Source organism: Gossypium arboreum, chromosome 6 (assembly GCF_025698485.1).
Source record: "Gossypium arboreum isolate Shixiya-1 chromosome 6, ASM2569848v2, whole genome shotgun sequence".
In the NCBI taxonomy this organism is placed as follows: domain Eukaryota; kingdom Viridiplantae; phylum Streptophyta; class Magnoliopsida; order Malvales; family Malvaceae; genus Gossypium; species Gossypium arboreum.
Genome location: NC_069075.1, coordinates 31263305 through 31286739, shown reverse-complemented (window position 1 = coordinate 31286739; position 23435 = coordinate 31263305). Strand labels below are relative to the sequence as shown.

Below are 23435 nucleotides of genomic sequence, written 5' to 3'. Positions count from 1 at the left end.
GTCCCTCAATTCTTATCCTCTTCCTCAACTACTCCTTGTATTATATTAGTATTTCTTTTATTTTATTTTATATCAGGGATTATCATATTGTAATTTTCTGCTTGGCTGGCTAATTAGCTGAGGAAAAAAGAGAAGAGGCTTAAGGTACAAGCAAAGCATAGGTAAGCAAGATTTTATTTTATTTTTCCTTTGGATGAAAGTCATGACTGTCCAACTTGTCTTAAGCTATGTTATATGATTTTTTTTCCATGGTTTTCGTAATTTATATTCATACCTTACACAGATTTAGAGATAAGTTTAAAGTTATTTTATCCATAAAATAAAAATATATATATTATATTTATTTTCGACAATCATTTTAAATTCAAATAACATGAAGACACAACCATTTGCAAAAGAGCAATTATTATTTATGCAATATTCTTTTCATGAGCGATAGAGACTGAATTTTGAACATAAATAATCTAGAACCATTGACTTTGTTCATTTTACGATCACCCCAGGCCACGACATGATTGAACGTAGAAAAATGTGGGAATTACATAATAAAACATGTGATGTGAACATGTGATGTGATGAAGAAAATGTGGGAATTACATAATAAAACAAAAGGTTCTGATATCATTTTAACCAACGGTAGAATTAAAATTTGAGAATCCAGAATTGCTGCTATGAGTCACGTTAAAATTGTTTCTATTCAATCAAGTCCCTTAAGCTGACGGAAATTGTTACAACAAAGATAGATGTAATGTAACAGAGTTTTTTGTTTAAAAAATAATTTAAATAAAAAATCCGTTTTCCTTTTGTTGTTTTCCGTTTCGTATCTTGTGCCAGACGACAACCGCACCGCGTTGAAACTAACGATTCCTCCTCCGCCGATTCTGAAATCCTATTCAGCCACTTGTCAGCACATCCCAACTTGTGGTCCCATCTTCCGTTGGTGTCTAAACACAAAGGAGCATTCGGGCAGCTCGCCCAGATCAGCGAATAACAACTCGTCTTCTTCCCTCATCGGGAATACCATACCAACGTCACCCTCTCCGTTGTCTCTTTCCGAAAATATCTGGCTTTCCAAAACCGTCGACGACGTCGTTTCCATCTCTCCCAACCAACCAAATTCATCCCGTGTTTTGAGAATGGAGTCTTCCGTCAGATCAGCGAACCTTTCTTCGCTTCCTGATTCCGGTTCCGTGTCCGGCTGCGAAGTAGATGGCTCGGGCTTTACTGCTGCCGTCGTGGTCATGGTTGGTGTCTCCGCTTCTGTTGCCGCCACCGCTTGTTTGGCGGCTGCGGTGTTGTTTCTAGAAGCGGGCCAAGGGTGATTGTGTTCGTAGGAATAGGTGATCACTAACATTTTAGGGTCCAGGCGGCTCCTCTCAACTTGTTTCCTTGCTAGACATCCCTTTGAGCTACTGCACCGGTAATAACCTCTGTCCGCCGTAAGATAAAATCAGAAATCTTAATCAACGGTTGAAGATCATAGAATATTAAACTTTGAAAGTTACTCCTCGACGCAGAAAAAACATGGGTTAAGTTTACGGCTAGTTGAGTTACATACCTGGGGTAAGGAGAGCCTTTGATGGGTTTTTGGCCGTACTTTCGCCAAGCCCAAGAATCAGACGGTGGAGCACTTTCCCCCTTTAGGCGCGAACTATCAACGTCCTTGATTGGCACTGACACCACTCTTTTCTGTATAGGTTTTCTACTGTAACAAAACCCCATTACGTCAAAACCGAAAAAGAAAAAAGCAAACAACGAACTTAATAGAATTTTCTCGGCCAAAAATAAAGAACGAAAGAGCATTACCCTTTTCTAGGGGAGGGGAGTTTCATGTCGTTGAAAGTAGTAGAAGGAGGAGGAGATTCAGCGCCGGTTTCTAACGAAACATTGTCGTTTCCTTCTACTTGTTGTTCAGAGACAAAAGGGTTGCCAGCTTTATTGAAATTACTGTCACTAGCGTCCATGATTGATGATCAGAAGATCTTATGATGACCGTTGATAAATCCTAAAGGAAGAAGAGAAGGAGCGAACTGGTTAGGTTGAAGAAGAAGAAGAAGAAACAAAGAGGTTGGTCCTTTTTAAATTTAGGGGGAGAGACGGGCAGCATGTTTACAGATTGGGTTTTGAGTATTTGTTTATAAAGGACGTGCCACCAAATGTGATATAAATCCAAAATTTTATCAAAATTGCAGCTTGAAATTAAATGTAATTTAATTTTTATTTTTTATATATTAAATATTCAAAGTTCAAATATTAAAGTTTTCCACTTTCATCTTCTTTAATTATATGCGTTGAAGTGAAATCTATTTTAAAATTTTCTAAAAGATTTTAAAATGTGCCAACTGATAATTTCGTTTATAAGATTTGAGAAATAATTTACCTTCCATTATTATTGTAGTCTCTCTTTTTCTTTTTTTCTTTTTTTTTTTTAATAATGAAGTGGTGCTTGTTAATTTAGAGACTGTTCCAAAATGCCTAACCCTTAATCTAAAATATAGGCCAAGCAATTAATGTTTGCTAATGAAGGTTTTGAGCAACATTTAGTACTTAATTAGAGGTATTTTATGAGCTAGATTTTAGCAAAGCAAAATGTGTGGCCTTTGATGAATAATTCACTTTAAATTGCCCAAGTCAGCTTGACCCATTGAAGATGAGAATCCTAAAAAAATTTCAAAGGCACTAAAACACAAAACAAGCAAAAAGTAAGAAAACTAAAGAAAGCTTCAGAGTAAATGCTCTCTGTCTACGGATTACTCAATGTTGAATGACACAAGTAAAGTCAGGGAAGGTCTCTATTTATAAACGAGTATTAACTATATAAATTAAATTACATCAATAAATCAGATTCAAACCTATCTACAACATAAAGTTCTAAAAATTTTAAACTTTCTATTATCTTTATCTTTAGAATTCTTAACATGCTAAATTTCAAGTTACTAGAGTGCTTACTAAATCATTAAGCTTCAAGTAGATGGGTCTTCTAGAATGTTCCAAGAACTAAGCCAATCTTGGTGGGTTTAGTTGTAATATGAATTTACTCAAATGATTGCCTTAGGCTATTATGCGTGCCTTTGTCACAAGCCTTTTGTTGTGTGTCACGAGATTAATAAGTATGTGCAAGTGTACACAGTTGTTAACAAGTAATAGAGTAGTAAGTATAGAGTATCGTCTCTACAAGGACAGAAATTAATTAAATTAATTGCAAGATTAACTAATGGAAAAAGGGAAAGTAACAAAAATATGAGTGAATTGAGTTACTAAGTACTTAAATTAAATTTTACTAAGTACTTAAATTAAATTTAACTAAGTATACGAAACAAATTGAAACAATAATACAAAATGTAATAGCGGTGGAAACAGTGAGACAAGTTCAATGAAAATTACATGAAAGGCTAGAACATTTATTTCCTCCTAACATGCAATCATCGAAAGCAATGCTGTAGAATGTTACAGTGATATGGTAGTTTACTAATCCAGAATCCACTAGTTGTAGGCTTTTCTCGAAGTCATTACGTTGAATCTTTTAATCACTTAACATATGTCTATGTCAAGTTAACATCAAGATCACATTTTCAGGCATTGGTCTTAAGGATTGTGCAAGGTAACAATATATGTCTATACAGTTGCAAATTTAATTACTAGAATAGTTAAACATGCACCTTTCAAGTTGTATGTCTATTAATTACTATCTTCTCAAATGTAATAATTAATTCAATTGCTTACTAATATTAGCTACTCTTTAGCAAGTGTTAAACATGAAAACCACTTGAATGAATAAACAACCAATTGCACAAAACATAATTAGCAAAGCATCGATAATTTCATGCTAAGGATCCATATATATATATATATTCTAGCATAACAAATTTAATTTAGAATTATTAAAGTGAAAACCAACAAAAAAGTTGCATCCATGATTTTAAAACAACAGAAAAAGAAATAGATAAGAGAAAGAAAGAATGTTAGTCTAATGTCAATGGTTCCCCACAGCTAGCTCACGTTGCTTCTCAAAAACTCTCTGCGCTGTTCTCAGCCTCAATGCTCTCACTCTTGTGTTTTGATTTTTCTACTCTCAAATTTTATGTGTTGCGTTCTATTCTGTTTTGTCATGTCATATCTTTGTTCTCTCTCGTTCTGCTGAAATTTACTCCCTATTTATATTATTGAGATCCTTTTATCTTTTTTTGTTTTTAGGCATAGTGGTTCATTGATTTACTCTACTATTATAGTGGTTTCTTGATTTCCTTCGACGTTGGTTCCATGATTTTCGCTTCTCAAAATTTGATAGTAGATTAAGTCCTTTGTGTATGTGTTGGAGATTGAATACCATGACACAGCTCGTATATCTGCGAACTAGGTTCCTTAAAGAAAGTTACATGAATGAATTCAAACCACAAAGTAAAGAGGTACTCGAGGAGCTTTCGAGAAATATACAAAACCCTACAAAAATAGTTCCAGAACCAACTCCTAATAATAGACATGCAAACGATTAGCAATATAAGGAGCCTCAGTGTAGTGAGAGTGTCTCTTGTAGGCTTGAGTTCTTCCAATCTGGCGGAAGTGTTTTTAACACTAAGTCTATCGAACAGGAAGATGATGATCTACTTACATATGATGAAGTCATGTAGACTACTAATTCCAAGCTCTGGGAAATAACTATGAAAGCTGAGATGGACTCTATGTATTCCAACTCAGTGTGGGAACTTGTAAACTTACCTGAAGGGGTAAAACCCATAGGGTGTAAGTGGATCTACAAGAGGAAAAGAAATGCGGATAGAAAAGTGAAAATTTATAATGCCAGACTTTCAACAAAAGATTATACTCAGAAAGAAGACATTGATTACGAAGAAACCTTCTATCAGGTTGCTATGCTCAATTAAATTCACATATTACTATCCATTATGAAGGCTCTCAATTACGAGATCTGACAAATGGATGTCAAGACATTATTTTTGAACAACTATCTTGAAGAGAGCATCTACATGATGCAATCCACTAGATATATAGCTAAAGGAAACAAGCACAAAATTTGCTAACTGCTTAAATCAATATATGGACTTAAGAAAGTGTCGCACTCATGGAATCAAAGATTCAATCAAGCGATCAAGAATTTTAGTTTTGAGAAAAATGTAAATGAACCTTGTGTTTATAAACGTTTAGAGGATGGAAATATGGTCTTTCTCGTTTTATATATCGATGATATTCTACTTATTGGGAATGATGTAGGGACATTGTCATAAATTAAACTGTGTTAACCCAATAGTTTAGCATGAAGGACTTAGGAGAAGCTAATTTTGTTCTAGGTATTCGAATCTTGAGGGATTAAAAGAAAAAAAGTGATAGCACTGTGTCAAGCTTCATACAGAGACAAGATATCAGAGCATTAGCAATGACAGATTCAAATAAGGGAAATGAACCATCCATATCAAGATTTCATCTCTCTTTAGAGGATTGTCCTAACACAGTGAAAGAAAAAGAGAACATTGGAAAGGCTCTTTATACTTCGACAGTAGAAAATCTCATGTATGATATGCTATACTATGTACATGCTCAGATATCTGTTTTGCAGTGGGATTGGTAAGTCAATATCAAGCGAATCCAATACCAAGGCACTAACAAACAGTTAAGCATATACTTAATTATTTACAGAGAACGAGGGATTATATGCTTGTGTATTCTGTAGGAGACCTTATTCCTATCGGATATACTAGTTTTGACTTCCAAACATGTTAGGATTCGAGGAAATCGATATCGGTATGTGTTTTTGTCCTAGGCGACGGGTCCATTGTGTGGAGAAGTGTAAAACATAGTTGTACTGCTAACTCCACTATGGAGGTCGAATATGTGGCTGCTTCTGAAGCTACCAAATAAGCAATATGGCTTCAAAAGTTCCTCATAGATCTTGAATTTGTTCCTGGTATGGAAAAAGCTATCACATTGTATTGTGATAAAAGTGTGGCAATAGCTAATACCAAACAGACGAGAAACCACAAGAGGACGAAACATATCTGTAACACCCCGTACCCTAGACCATTGCCGGAGTCGGACACGAGGGGTTAACGGGCTTAATCCACTTACTTGCACAGTTCATTTTAAAATTTCAGAATGACCCACTAAGCGTGTCACTTTGTCACCTTAAAAATCATATCTTGAGTTCTACAACTCGAAAATCAGTTTCGTGATTTTTTTCCTGAAACTAGACTCATATATGCATCTAAAAATTTTTTTCTAGAATTTTTTGTCGGGCAAATTAGTACAGTTTATTAGTTAAAATCCCCCATGTTACAGGGATTGACTACACTGACCTTTGTGCATTACGACTTGGATATCTCCCTGTACAAGGCTTCAATACTGATGCCGTTTGTTTCTACAGAAACTAGACTCGAAAAGGAATCTGTACATATATGTCATGGATTCTATTTATCTTTGGTCAATTTATAATGAATATCCAAAGTCGGAACAGGGACTCCAGAAACCGTTCTGGCCCTGTCTCACGGAAACTTAAATATCTCTTAACATACTGTTCATATGATCGTTTCATTATTTTCCTATGAAAATAGACTCGTCAAGGTTCGTTTACATAATTTATTCACTATTTAATTTCATTCCTACTATTTTTAGTGATTTTTCACATCTACGTCACTGCAGCTGTCAGCATCTGTCTTTAAGGTAGGCTTTACCTATTTCATAGTTTCCATGATTCAACTAGCCCTTTAACATAAATAGCACAAAATATGATCATGATTAACCATCCCAATGGTTAATCATTTCCAAACATTTCCATACCTCTTAATGAACAACATACAATGATTATAATACCATGCCCAAAGTATACTTAAGCCATTTTCGCATGGCTATCCAAATTTACACAAAACCGAAAGGTACATGACCTACAACAAAAGGGTAGTCCTATACATGCCATTTCAAAGTTCAACCAAAAATATACCAAAAGGAGTTTTGATAGTGTGGGCGACTTCAAAAATCCTGAGTCCGATAGCTGAAGAACCAAAATCTATAAAACAGAGAATCAAAGAAACGGAGTAAGCATTTAATGCTTAGTAAGTTTGAGTCATGAATTTAGACACAACCAAAGTATAGTATTTATGGAGCTAAACAGATAATTTCATTTGCACAAATTCTCAATATCATACTTACTTCACATTACCAACCCTTATATTCATACACAAAGATCAACTTAGCCAAAGGCCGGTAGCTCATTTATCAACTGAGCGAATACTTATTTGTAAGGGCTCAACTAATTCAAAGCACATACGAAACATACCTCATTGTTTGGATTTCACAAGCGTATTAACTGAAATTTTTACAGCAAGTTCATTCATTCCCGAATCACGTACCTTCGGAGTTTAACCGGATATAGCTACTCGTTTAAATACCTTCGGGACATAGCCTAATTATAGTAACTCGCACAAATGCCTTCGGGACTTAACCCGGATTTAGTAACTCGCACAAATGCCTTTGGATCTTAGTCCGGATATAGTCACTTAGCACAAAGCCTTCGGGACTTAGCCCGGACATCATTCGAATAACCAAGCACAATTATCAATAAATCATGACACATTCGTATTTCATTTTCATTAGCAAAACTCAAACACAAGACACTTATCACACTTGCAACTTGGCTCAATAGCCACACAAAAAGAGCATGATTTTGATTTGCTTAAAACATGATCTAATCAAATCATAATCCAAGTTCCATTACTCGAAAACTTACCTCGGATGTTGTCGAACGGCTTCAACAGACTATTCGATCACTTTTCCTTTCCCTTATCCAACTGTGGTCCCTAAGCTCTTGAGCTAATTCAAACAAATTTAACTTATTAAAGTCTCATTTTGCTAGCTTATGGCCGAATATGACAAGGAGTTTGATAGGTCATATGGCCACCTTTTAGCTCAAATACACAATGATCATACACATTTTTAATCACATCAAGCAATTTAATACAATTCATTCGAACATCAAAAGAGAAGCTCAAGGTACTTAGCCCATATATACATTAGACATTAGAGTCACATATGTACGAAATCATGAATCTAACTCAACACAATAGTCCACACTCTCTTTTAGCCGATTATCTAAGCCAAGAATAGGCATCAATATGCTTGCCTCTAACCGAATGCATGCACACCAATCCACCTCATGTGGCCGAATATGCATGTCTATGTTGAGGCCAATTATATACTTAATACCACACATAAATGGCATACATTTTACTAACTAACGATTACATATTGTAACTCAATACGCATCAATCATTTACTTCATAACCAAACATCATCATATGTAAATATATACCTTGAGATAGTATATATGTCATACCAATACATCATGTGCAAACATATATATATATATATATATATATATATATGCAAGAGCCGAATCACAAGTTGATTATAACCAAATATAAACATATATCCAAAACACAAATCTTACCTATCATGCAATAAGCATAAATCATGCTTATGGATATACCATGGCCGATACTTCCAACAACACCAAATAAAAATATACTTCATGGATCTAAGGTACACCCAAGAAAGGAACTCATAATCATCAAGATTTAGCATGAAACACAACCATCACCCTTATTAATCTCCATAGCTGAAAACCTTACTTATTCCAAAATCACAATTTCAACATGGGTTACAAACAATAACTTGATATCTCACTCAAAATCAACTAGGATTTCAAGAACTAGTATCAACTTCCTTACCTTAATATCGACCTAAGATGACCGATTGCTTCACTCCTTTCTTCCCCCTCTCAAATTGGCCAAGAAGAACCAAAGAACACAACTTGTTTTCTTTCTTCCTTAGAATTTTCAGCCAAAAGAAGTGAAAATGATGGACACTTTTTTTTCTTCTTTCCTCAACTCACGGCAATGGGGGGAACACTCACACCATTCTTTTTTTTCCCCATTTCTTTATTACCCATACTCCTTATTTTATTTTTCCTAACATACACCATTGTCACAACATGTTTTATGACATGTTTTGCCCATCACCCTTTGTCATGGCGGCCACTAGCAATTAAAAAGGGGAAATTGACATGCAAGTCCACCCCTTTGATTACATGCACTAATAGATCCTTATAGATTTACCTATCACATTTCAAAAGTGTCACACATAAGTCCTATCGACTAATTTCACATGAAATTTACTAAATCGAAGCTTAAAACCTTCACACATTCATAATCACATATTTTAGACAATAGATATCATATTCAAATAATTTGGTGACTCGGTTTAGCGGTCCCGAAACCACTTTCCGACTAGGGTCACTTTAGGGTTGTCACAATATCGATCGAAAGTATCATATCATAAGGGAGGCAACTGTAGAAGGAACCATGGATGTAGTTAAGGTCGCACTTGAGGACAACCTGGCGGACCTATTTACCAAGACTCTACTAGTTAGGAGTTTTGAGAAACACGTAAAAAGCATAAGAATGTGAAATATGGCCCATCTACTTCCCTAGGAAAAGTGGAAGACTGTTGGATCTGGTTCCCTGAGTGTAGTATATTCATTTGTAAACTTGTAATTTTTTTCAAACAAATTGGTTAATAAAATAGATTCATTGATTACAACAATATACTTTATATAATTTTCCTCACATTGTTTTTGCATGCAAAGCAAAATGGACGCAAATATTGCTCATTGGTTGTCTAAATTTTTAACTAAAACTAAGCGATATTACGAGGTTGGATTGTAGTACGAAAAGATAGCTTGTATTAGTAGAAGCACCTAAACATGTCCTTAATCTAATAAAAAATGAGCAAACCGATTAAAAGACTAATATGTTGTCTATCAAGTCCAAGTGAGAGATGCCTTGTCTTGGGCATTAGAGCAAATGATTTTGTAACACTCTTTAACCCTAAACAGTCGCTAGAACAGGGTTACGAGGCATTACCAGACATATCAGAAAATTTACGATTAATTCACAAATAAATAACATACATATTATAATTTAATGACTAAGTCCCTTTGATGGACCTTCGAAGCCCAAAATAAGTATTAGAAGTGGAACGAGACTTGTTCGAGTACTCCATAAATTTTTCGTAAATTTTTGTTTTTAAACTCAATATAACCCCTTTATAAACATCTAACCTTCCCTGCAATTTTCAAACTGCAACCAATCCAAAACCAATGGCACAACCAGAAACAATTTATACTCAAATACACTTATATCATAACCAATTCATTAACATAGTAATTTAATAATTAAACATTCATGATATCATTCAAATTGACTAATAACTTCATTTATTTTCCATTCAAACTTAATACCAAATTTTATAATATACTATTTACCATTTCACTTAAAACTAAGTTCAAAATATTACAAATCATCCATACTTTATAACCAAAATCATATGACCTATATATATGACCTAGGTACATGCCACATTTACCAAAAGGAAAAATACATCACGAAAGTTGTGCTAAATTCGGGATTGATCTGGATGCTGAATCGGGATCTTTGACTTCTACTGACCTGCGCACGGAAACAACCATACGCTAAGTATTTCATACTCAGTGGTATTACCATAATTCAAACTATATAACTTTAATGAATTATAAATATTAATCATATAACATTAAACATGTAAAATTTACAAATCATATAAACTAATTTACATTCAATTTCATATTTCACATATAATAATTCATCAACAATATCATATCTTAATAACTTGAACTTGATCAATTCATGAATCTTAGGTTTATGCTTTCAAATCTCACATACAATTTCAATTCACAGTTTGGCTAACAATTTTTTTCTCATACTTTCAGTTATACCATCAATAAAATTTATTCAATTCACTCATTTCGATTATTCACCCTATTAACAAACCCGGACCTTGGCGGATACACAGATTCCAACCAAACATACCAGTACGGCACATTGTGCCTAAAATGGTACTCAGTACCTGATCAATATATCAAAAGCCGTATACAACACATAAAGTGCCTGAAATAACACACGTGGTGCCTAATATGACATATATAGTGCCTGATCGGCAAAGCCGATAAATTCCCGTGCTCTTCCAATCCTATGACATGCCAACTATATCCAATTTAGCCCGACTAGTTAATAGGGTATTCAAATCATTTCTCAATTTCAATTTCACTTTCAATGTATAATTCAATTCGATACAATTTTCCACTTTCCAACAATATACTATCAAATATGTATACATAATTATACTTCATCTCAATTTCATTCAATTCAATATTGATACTTACCTTATAATTTTACTTACCATACACATAAATTTAAATATAACATTTAATAAATAGTAATTTGAATTATAGTAATACAAACCGTGATTTACTCGATTACTCCTCGATAACCTTCTCTTTTCCTCTCGGTGCAGATGCCTCAGATTCTTTGCTAACTACGAAAAATAAAATAATTTATACTATTAATACAACACTAATTTATATTGAATAATTGAATTTCTGTTCAATTTCTACCTTTTTTTTAATTTGATCCTAACTAAGTTCACTTACTTTTCTAACTCAATTCATACTTTATTTCTACTCAATTTTCTATCATATTCAACATAAATATCCAATGTTCATGATAAAACCCTAATTTCAAATTTCTTTCAATTTAGTCCTTTAAACACAAAACTTATAGCTTACTTTACAATTTAATCCTTTAATTAATTCTAAAAAAGAACTCTATCAATTTAATCCCTAATTCAATCATTTGTTCAACATGAATATACTCAAAACCTATGAACTTCCAAAGTCTCAACTTAATTTCTACAAAACTTTGTTCTAAAACTTCTAAAACATCAAAATTGAAAGAAAATAACTTAATTGACTTACCAAATTAAACTCCAAGCTTTAAAACCTTAGTTTTTCCTTTTCTTTTTCTTTTCTTCTTTCCTTTCTCCCTATTTCGAAAGCTTCTGTTTCTTTTCTCCTTTTGTTTCTTTTGTTATTTTACTTTATTTCATATATATATATATATATATATATATATATATATATTAGTTAATAATATTAATAATAATACATTATAATAATATAATATAATAATATTTAATTCATAAATATCTTTTACTTAAATTATAAGAAAATATTTTATTTTATTACAAGTGTATTTATATATATTTTACACATGTACCATTAATCATTATACAATTGTCTTCATTTTAATTTATTTTAATAATAATAATAATAATAATAATAATAATAATAATAATAATAATTTAATAATTTAATATAAAACTATAATAATTATAATAAATATCTATTTAAAATAAATACATATATCAAAATTGTACATATAAATATTTTTACATTTGTATATTATCATGACCATCCATTTGTCTTTTTTATTTATTTATCATACAAAAATCTTATAATATAATTATTTAATTAATAAATATCTTTTAACTTAAATTTTAAGTAAATAAATAATTATAATACAAGTGTATATATATACATTATTACACGTGTACCATCTTATCACCATACACTTGTTTTAATTTAATTTATTTCATAATATAATAATATTAATAATAATATTTAAATAGAAAACCATAATAATAATTATTAATAATAATTATAATAATAGATTAATAACAAAACCTCAAGATTTTTATACTCATTAATTGCCTCATTCTAAGTAATTAGTCTAATTGCTTATTTAGCCCCTTAAGTTTTTCTTTAATCTATAATTAAACTTTTACCTTTTATTCAATTTAATCCTTTTCATAATTACTCTTAATTAAGCTAAATTCACCTAATTAAAACTTAATTAAGCTCACTACTAGACTCATAAATATTTCTAATAATTATTTACGAACTTAGTTTACTAAGACGGAGGCCCGATATTGCACTTTTTCGATATCCGTGAATTTTAGGTCATTACAAATTTCTAGAAGATAGAGACATAGATGTAATTGACTAGACTGTTAATACATCGGAAAGGACCCACACAAAATAGATCCTAAATCTATTTTTATTCATTTGTAACGTTCATAGTGTGTCATACCTAAATCTTGAGTGGATGAAGGACTATGTATATGTGACTCGTACACTTTGATGTAAGTAAAAACATGAGTTCAAATAGATAAGGAACCAAAAGCTGGTGTGTTAGGTGTATAACTTTTGTAGTATGTAGCATCATTTGCAATAGTGGAATTCATAGCCAAAATGATATCCTCTCATTGACATTACATGTTGATGAAAAGTGGAATTCACAACAATTCTACCAATTTCTATTAAGAAGAGATAATTTTCGATATCACCCCAAAAGGAGAGAACATTTTTTCTAGTTCTGTGTTTTGATTCAATTGGTTCTAGCCCACACTTGAAGCAATTTGTGTTACGAGAATTGAGGAGAAGATTGTTTGGTTCAAAGTCGAGAAAACGAATGTCCATTAAGCCAAAAAAACAGGTACAAATTCGATTAAGGTTTATTGCTATAAATATCACATACCGAGTCGGTTTCCAAAATTTTAATTTTTCGTTATGCAAGAAAATTATTTTCAAATCGAATTTTTTTCCAACAAATTTCGCTTTCAAGATCAAATCGATACCAGAAACAAATTTATTTCTCTACTCACTTTTATTTAATTTGTTGTTTTGCATGTTAAATATGAGTTTCAAAATTATTTCATCTAGATCCATGAGTAGCTAATTTCCTTCGGGAGATTAACGAACGAATGTGTGGATAATTAACGAATGAACGAGGGTTGAAATCTGAGTTAGTTGGTTTAAATTATGCGTGGTTAAACCCTAGAAAGTGACGCCCCTAGGAAGTAATTTAGGATAAACAAGATCGCGAGATAAGTTTACCAAGTACATCATAATTTATCCTGATCAAGAAAGTGAGGTTAAAAGGTAAGTATGTTTTAGTCGATTAGTTAATTAGTTAGAGGCTGAGAGGTAATAACTAATTAATTAATAGCTGACTTGATAAAACCCGAGTTCTGAAGTTAATTAGGATCACTTAAGTGAATTGATCTCCTGCTTGTTTTATTGAATTTTTTTTATTGTTAAATTGGTTGATTTTTAGTTTAAATAATTTTTAGGTTAATTCGATTAATTGATGTTAATTTGAATTTTTTGTAATATAATTTTAAATCAGTACTATTTAGACTTATTAATGTAGAGAATTAATTTAGGTTTAATTTAACCTCCCTTGGCTACAATCCTTAGATGCTTCCCAAAGTGTTTCATTGTAACACTAATCTGTATTACACAATTTGACCTGTATACTTGCGGACACTGTTGCTTAATTTTATAACTTTTTGGTGCAATATTTCAAGTCCAGACGTCTGCACGTCTGGCGGCAGTCAATATAAACTACGTATGCCATTTATGTTGTATGAACAGGGAAACTAATTTAAATAAATCCACCTTGTGTGTGTTTGTTGGTTAGAATTAGGTCTCTTTCACTCTTAATGTTATCAGTATGTTAAATCCTAGTTGTGAAGTTATAGAGTAGTTTATTTATAAGTGAAATAACTTCAACGATATTTCTCTTGGTTATTGGTAAGGTAAAGATAGATTGGTTGCTAGGCTCAACGTCGACAATTATAACTAATTTATTAAGGAATATTAAAATTATCTTTGCATTGATGATTAAACCCATGAATCACATTCGAGATTTTACCTTTGTATCTTCATCATATTGGTTTTTTTTAAAAAATTCAAATTGTGATATTCTTTTGATGGTTTTAATTTTAATTTTAATTTTCAAAATTCTCCTATTTTATATTATTTTTTACTAAAAAATAAAATTATTTAAAGTCTCTTTAGATTCGACCCTACTTACGCTATCTAAAATAATTTATATTATTGGGTAGGAATTTATTTTGTTGGTCTCAATAACCCTAAATCTGAATGATTTTTAGTTTGATTAATCGGTCTAGCTTAATTTCAACAATCATGATTTAATGTCAATTAAAATATTAAATTTACTAATTTTTAGCCATACGATACATAAATTAGTTGTATGCATTAAATATATTACTTTTAAATATTTGTTAACTTTTTAAATATAATCAATTTAAGAAATTAAAATGCAATAATATATCTGCTTAGTTTTGAAATCTTTATGGTTGATATTAGAAAGATTTTCATTCTATGGAAATTTAAAATTTTCAGAAGTAACAAAAAGCAGGTAGAAAAATAAAATGTTACATCAAATATTAAAACCTATAAACTATAAAAATAGTGATTAAAAATGAGACATTAAATAATATAAAAGAAAAAAATTAATAGAAATGATTTCAAAATTAAATGATAAAAGTAAATTAATTTCAAAAGTAGATGAAAATATTGATTAATAGTGGGTCTTAATTTTTATTTTAATGTTATAAACTATTTATGTGTTAGACCAATTAGGCCCACCACTTATCGCACACTCCACCTAGATTTGTTCCATATTTTGCATGAGAACTAGATAATATATATATATATATATATATGTGACTAGTTTGATTCTTATGTGATGCATGTATTTATTTTATTTAATAATTAAAATAAATTAAATTAAATCATATTATTTTTAATATAACAGATTTAAAATAAATATAAGGAAAGAATTAAGATAAAGAATTTGACAAATAATACATTCAAAAGAATGTGATAATTAAATATATTTTAAATAATATTAAAATATTTTTAAAAAAATATTTGCGTGTGTAAATTTGTTTTTAAAAGATTTTAAGAGTATTTTAAACATATTACACAAATATATCGTGGTATTTATTAAATTCCGCATTAATTTCATATTTGCTTCTTATATGGTTTATATTCCATTTTTTAAATAGATTTAATGTTAATGTAAATATTTTTAATTCTATTAACTATGTTTTCAAAATATTTTTAGTTATGTCGATTGAGTCCGAACTCAATTGGCATGGGTATTATTTATCTGAGGAGGATGTGGGTTTGAGTGCATTGAAACGCATTATCCTCCTATTTACGGATTGGGAGGGCTATGGGTAGTTCTAAGCTTTGTGTCAAAAGAATAGATATTATCGGGACCTATAATGAGATTATTAAAAAACATTTTTATTTATGTCTTTAACCATTTATAATTTTTTAGCAAGAAATTGTAATTGTAAAAGTTTTAATTTTTTAACAATTTTGGCTGAAAATAATATTTAAAAAATTTACAACTATTTTAGATAATTTTATTAAAATATGTATTTACAAGATATAACACCCTAAAATTTTCAATATAGTAAATGACACTATTTCGGAATCAAACATAGTGAAATTACAAAAAAAATTGGAAACCGAGTTAGACAAATAATTTTTATGAAAGTAAAATTTATAATGGAAATGGAAATCAATGAAAAGAATTGTGGAAGTGGAAATGTGACAAAAAGGATTAAATTAAATAAAATGTAAATTCGACCAAAAATGAGTTATTATTGGTTATTTGACATAAAAATAACTTGGAATATGTATTGGTGTGGTGAAGATCATTTTTGAGACAAAATTGAAAAAGATTTGAAAGTACGAATTAAATTGTAATTTTTTTTTTTTTACTGAAAAAGCATATCAATGTAATTTTTACGTCCCAAAGACTATTGTGAATATTTAAAAGTGAATTATGATGTTTGAATTTATTAGTACCTAATGGATGTGAAGAAATTGTACAAGAAGGCAATAGGGGTAAAATAATAGTTTTACCACATAAGGATATTTTAATCATTTCTCAATTATTTCATATTAGAAAAATTATTTTTACCCAATATTTGATTTTATGGAAATGAATGTGAGCCACTAGATGCGATTAATTATAGATGATGGAGTGTGAACCACTAATTTAAAATGAACTTTAACCAATTTGACTATAACAGCCCAATTTAGGGCCTAGTCGGAACAGTGGTCTTAGGACCACAAATCCGAAGTTAAAAAAAATTATTATTTTTATGAGGTTATAGTAAGATTTTATTAGTGCATAAAAAATTTGGTGAGTTAATTTTAATGTTTTCTAGCCCAATTTCGAAAAAGGACTAAATCGCATAAAAGACAAAAGTTGCATTTTAGTACCCAAATGAGTTAAATAGATAAAGAACTTAAATTGAGGGCTTTTAAAGGGCAATTACACCCTTTTTATTAGTGTTATCCGGCCATGTGATTTGTTTTAAGCAAATAGTCAAAGTGTTAGATTGATGATGTCATGATTTAGTGATTAAATAATGCCTAAAAGCCTAGCTATCATTTCTTTCTTCTCCATCTCTCTTCTCCACCGAAAATATCAGCAAAAATGGAGTTTTGAAGGCTGAAAATTTTCAGCAACTAAAAGTCCTCTCAAGTAAGTGATTCTCACACCCTTTGTTGATGATTTTTGCATTTTTGAGACCCTTGAAGCATGAGTTTTCAAATGAGGGTGATATCTTGCAAAATGGTCAAGAGTTTAGAGTGTTGCCATGAAAGGATTTTTGATGTTTATTGAGTTTTTATGGAGGAATAGGAGTCCTATTTGTGTTATGGACAACTTTTGAAAAAGGTGTTAGCATGAAAACACCTAAAATGGGTTATTTTGTATAAGTTGTAAAATAGTTAATAAGTATGTGAAATAGTGATTATTTGAAGTTGCTATAATAGCAAAAATAGTTCGGTTAGGCCTGAGATACAATGAAATTTGATGAAAATCAATTTCCGGGTATAGGGGTAAAATGGTTATTTTGCCAAAGTCCAAGGGCAAAATAGTCATTTTACCAAAGATGTAAATTTATGATTGCTTAATCCTAATTAGTGACTAAATGAGTGCATATTGTCATTATAGATCAAGAATTACCAAATCCGAACCTAGATCGGGGGAAGGCCAAGCAAACCGACTAAACCGAATAGTCGAGTACTTTTTGTGAACCGAGGTAAGTTGTATGTAAATGATACAAATACACTGTTAATACTTGTATTCATATCACCATTGAATTGATTTTGTATGAGTTGTCAAGTTATGAATTGAGAATGCCTAGTAATAATTGAGATAATAGAAATATCCCGTTGAAACATCAGAATACGAACTAGATATGCATTGGGTGATTTGTGCGCCAGTGTAAGACGTGTTTGGGACATGCTTCGGCCATATTATGAGAGCCAGTGTAAGACCATGTTTGGGAGATAGCATCGGCATCTAGACGAGGGCTAGTGAAAGACATGTCTGGGACATGCATCAGCCATACCATGATAGCTAGTGTAAGACCATGTCTGGGACATGGCATCGGCACAGAGATGAGTGCCAGTGTAAGACATGTCTAGGACATGCATTGGCCTCGACAGAGATAGCCAGTGTAAGACGTGTCTGGGGCACGCATCGGCTAAGAGTTTTGCTAGTGTAAGACATGTTTGGGACATGCAACAGCACGCGTATATGAGAGCCAGTGTAAGACCATGTCTGGGACATGGCATCGGCAATATATCCCATGTTGAAGGTTAATAGAATATCCAGTAGTATTCCAAACATTTCAATGATGAGAGTTGTAGATCAATTTTGATAAAGAAAGAATAATCATGTTGTGAGTGGTACATGTACCTATATGGTAAGCATGAGTAACGAGCTTAATTTAGAGAATGTGACTCGAGTAGATGATAATGAGTAAGTTAAATTATGTTTACCTTTGAGCTATAAGTATGATAACTAATGGTGAGATTGTTGTTGTATATTTATTTATATACAACTTACTAAGCTTTACGCTTACCCTATTTCCTTTCCCTCTTCTTTCAGTGTTATCAAGCTAACTTAAGGATCCCTTAAAGTCAAAGATATCGATCACACTATCGGCCGCAATACCCGGTATAGTTGGATTTATATTTTTGATGGTGGCATGTATAGGGCTAGACTAGGATGTTGTATTAAGAGAATGGTTCATGTATTTTGGCTTAAGTCAAAGGCCCTTCATTTTGTAATCAAGCCTGGAATAATGGTTATTATTCATTTTGATGAATGCATATAATGTTATTTCTATGGATGAATTAGTGCCCATTGTGATGTGATTTATATATTGAAATGATTTTGTGTAGGTTGTGCAAAATGGGTGACAAAAGGGCTTGGGAAATAACCTAGTTTGTCCACACGGGTAAGACACATGGGCGTGTGTCTAGGCCGTGTGTGACACACGGCTCACACTGTAACACCCCAAACCCGTGACCGTCACCGGATTTGAACACGTGGTGTTACCGGGCTTACTTCCCTTTTTTTTCTCTCTTGACAATAATTGATTTCAGTTCCGTAAATTTTCCCTGAAACTAGACTCATATATCCATCCCTGGATTTATTTCTAGAATTTTTGGTCGGGCCAATTGGTACAGTTTATTAGTTAAAGTCACCCATGTTACAGGGGTCGACTACACTGACCTTCGCGCGTTACAACTTGAATATCTCTCTGTACAGGGCTCTAATACTGGTGCCGTTTGTTTCTAAAGAAACTAGACTCAAAATGGAATCTTCACATATAAGGAATGACTTCTAATTATTTCTGGATAATTTATAGTAAATTTTCAAAGTCGCGACAGGGGACCCAGAAACCGTTCTGGCCCTATCTCACAAGAACTCTAATATCTCTCAGTATACTGCTCATATGGTCGTTTCGTTTCGTCCATATAAAAATAGATTCATCAAGGTTCAATTTCATAATTTATTCACTATTTAATTCTACTTCTACTATTTTTAGTGATTTTCAATCTCATCTCACTGCTGCTGTCAGCAACAGTTACTCGCAGAGACTATGCCAATTTCATGAATCTTTCCTTGGCCTTACTAATCATCCATCATACATGACACAATTTATGGCCACCTTATCAAAATTAAAGTTTCTAAGACTCGTGGCTATAGGTTCTAGCATCCCACTCGACGACCACATAGGCCATTTTCACATGGGTTAAAATTTACAACCCACAATTCAACAAAATATAATAGCCTATACATGCCAATTGTTCTCCTAGTTCAACTACGAAGACAATACCAAAAGGTTTCCAGCCGGTGTGATGACTTCAACGACGGTTCTGAGCACGCGACAATACGAGTCCAAGAGACCTAAAATGGGTGACAAGAAAACACCGAGTGAGTTTATAACTCAGTAAGTCATAACCATTCATCAACCAACCATTAATAAAATTATCACAACATGAAACGATAAACGAGACTAGGTACTCCATCCATATCGAAACTATACCATAATTCCTCGGACCTTTCGGTTCAATCTCATACTAAGCCATACATCCACATTTCATATTCTATACAATAAGATATTTGAGGCATTTTCACACACCAACTCATTTTCACCACAATCATACAAATGCAATCATCACATAGATTTAAAGCTTACCAAGCTCAACCCCGAGCATGAACATATTGCCTATTCGTCATGAGCTCAAGGTACTTACGATCCGCTGTCCGGATTAACTCGATAATGTCGCACACTCAGTGCCAATTGTAATGCAAGAGCATATAGTGAATCCGCACACTTAGTGCTATATATTTTCAGCTCGCACACTTAGTGCTATATAATTTTCAGCTCGCACACTTAGTGCTATATATTTTCAGCTCGCACACTTAGTGTTTGTATAATCAAACTCGCACACTTAGTCTTTGTACAATTTTAAACCCGCACACTTAGTGCCAATCTTGTCACCGTGTCCATTTATACCCGCACACTTAGTGCCGAGACCAATACTTTATGCAATTTACCACCTTTATACATTCAACGATGGCATCATTCCATACACATACATTTCCATTTACACATCAATTCATTAAACACAATTGCATATATATTATGATCATTTAAATCAATACCAAATATATGCTTAATGACTTACCTCGGACGTTGTCGCACGCCTTCAACGGCTATTCAATTACTTTTCTTTTCCTTGTCCAACTTGATCCTTTGAGCTCTTGAGCTAAATCAAACAAATTTACTTCCCAATCAAACACACACATACGGCAACCATATATTGTTTTTAACACATTCGGTCACTTAGGCGACCCATTTAACTTTTAAGCATTCATTTCAAATTTTAGTTAAACAATGCCGAATGCTATTAGCTACTAATGCCACACACACATATGCATAAAATTTAATCATACATGACCCATAGCTCATTTGGTCATTCATCTCTCAAACTTACTGACTTTATACCACACTTCCTTGGCGAATACATATATAAGCACAATTTAGCATTTTCATTTACTTAATATTTCATACCTATCATGCTAGCGAATATTGTTTAATCAAGTTCAACATCCTCATATCGGCATTAGCATCCAAACAACCTATATGAACATTTAACTAATTCAAGCTTCACCCATCCACACTTATTCATTTAACATAAAGAAAATATATCAACCTCTTCACTATCAACCATGGCGAATGCTTCATGGGTTTAAGGTAGATTCAAGAAAGAACCTCATAATTATTAAGATGTAAGCAACTACCCTTGTTCATCTAGATTTAGTATGAACAACAACTATCACCATTATTAATCACCATAGCGAAAACCTCACCCTCATGGTGAATGTACCAAACATTTCCTAACTAAACTTTCACAAATTTTTAACCTCATATCGATCTCAACTTGTTCAATACAACATGAAACAATCCCTTCTCCTAACCTCTTGATACACGGCTTGATGTTCAAACCCCCATGAAAGTTTGATTTTCATGACATTACCAAAATGCATTATGACAATTAGCTCAACAAACTCAAGAAGTTAAAGCCAACATCTCAAAGCTTACCTCCAACTAGAAGAAGGGTTGCCGAATTTGCTTAATGAAAAGCTCTCCAATTCTTTCCTTTGGTTCACGGCAAGAAGAACAAAGCATAACCAAATTCCCTTTTTTTTCTTTCTTTGGTTAGTCACGGCAATGGGGCATCCACACACTTTTTTTTTTTTGTCAACATTTTCTTTTATGCTAGCACATTATTTTATTGCTTCATACATCACTCACTAACCAAACATGTTGGGAGCATGTTTCCTTTGCCCATCAACACCCACCTTGGCCGGCCACTATAGTCAAATTTGGGAAATTTGACATGCAAGGACAACATTTCCTAGTATGCATCAATAGGCCACTTCAACATTTGCCTATCTCATTTCTAAGTTTTCTCACACAAGTCCTTTCTAGTGAAATTCACTTTTATAACACTAAATCAAATCATCAACAATGTCACACACAATTTAACACATATCATAGGCATCACAATAAATTTTAAATTATTTTATGCCTCGATTTTGTGGTCCCGAAACCACATCCGTCTAGGGTCAATTTTTGGTGTCACAACTCTCCCCACTTAAGAAATTTTCGTCCCAGAAAATCTTACCGTAAATAGGCTCGGTATCGCTCTTTCATAGAGTCCTCAAGTTCCCAAGTGGCTTCTTCAATTCGTGTTTATGCCACAACACCTTCACTAACGGGATTTTCTTATTGCGCAACTCTTTTACTTCACGCATCATAATGCGAACCGGTTCCTCTTCATAGCTCAAATTAGGCTAAATCTCAATCTCAGACGGGGCGATTACGTGTGATGGTTCAGACCTATATCGTCGAAGCATCGAAACATGGAAAACGTTGTGAATCTTTTCGAGCTCAGGAGGTAAAATTAATCGGTACGCTACTGGCCCAACTCGTTCAGATACTTCATACGGACCGATGAACCTCGGACTCAATTTGCCTTTACGGCCAAATCTAAGCACTTTCTTCCAGGGTGAGACTTTGAGAAATACCTTGTCTCCAACCTGATATTCAATATCTTTTCTTTTCAAATCCGCATACGACTTTTGGCGATCCAAGCGACTTTCAAACTTTCACGAATTACTCGAACTTTTGCTCGGCATCCTTAACCAAATCAACCTCAAGATTTTTCCTTCACTAAGTTCAGTCGAATAATGGGGTACGGCATTTACGACCGTATAAAGCCTCGTAAGGCGCCATCTTGATACTTGATTGAAAGCTATTGTTGTAAGCGAATTCAACCAAAGGTAAATACCGTTCCCATGCACCACTAAACTCAAGGATGCAACATCTTAACATATCCTCGAGTATTTGAATTATCCGTTCGGATTGACCATCGGTTTGGGGGTGAAAAGCAGTGCTAAAATGCAGCTTGGTACCCAAAGCCTCTTGCAATTTCTTCCAAAATCGCGATGTAAATCTTGGGTCTCTATCCGACACGATAGAAATAGGCACCCCATGCAATCGAATAATTTGGGAGACGTATAATTCTGCCAATTTATCAAGCGAAAAATCCGTGCGAACAGGAATAAAATGAGCAGACTTGGTCAGTCTATCAACAATGACCCAGATCGCATCCTTCTTACTTGCTGACAAAGGCAGTCCGGATACAAAGTCCATGGTGACTCGATCCCATTTCCACTCGGGTATCGTGATCGACTAAAGTAATCCCGATGGCACTTGATGCTCCGCTTTCA

At 32.8% G+C, this 23435-nt stretch overlaps 1 protein-coding gene and 1 long non-coding RNA gene across 2 annotated transcripts; one reads left to right on the top strand and one right to left on the bottom strand.

Moving 5' to 3' along the window:
- Positions 1 to 598: 598 nt before the first annotated feature.
- LOC108459482 (probable WRKY transcription factor 65) lies at positions 599 to 2134 on the bottom strand. The gene is made up of 3 exons (XM_017758856.2): positions 1807 to 2134; positions 1559 to 1705; positions 599 to 1430 (listed from the first exon to the last, which is right to left on the bottom strand). The coding sequence occupies exons 1-3, from the start codon at positions 1962 to 1964 to the stop codon at positions 905 to 907; spliced, it is 831 nt and encodes a 276-aa protein (XP_017614345.1). The 5' UTR covers positions 1965 to 2134; the 3' UTR covers positions 599 to 904.
- A 15114-nt stretch (positions 2135 to 17248) lies between these two features.
- LOC128293997 (uncharacterized) lies at positions 17249 to 18977 on the top strand. The gene is made up of 3 exons (XR_008284164.1): positions 17249 to 17315; positions 17790 to 17877; positions 18732 to 18977. It is a non-coding gene; the product is annotated as an uncharacterized LOC128293997 (long non-coding RNA).
- The last annotated feature ends 4458 nt before the right edge of the window (positions 18978 to 23435 follow it).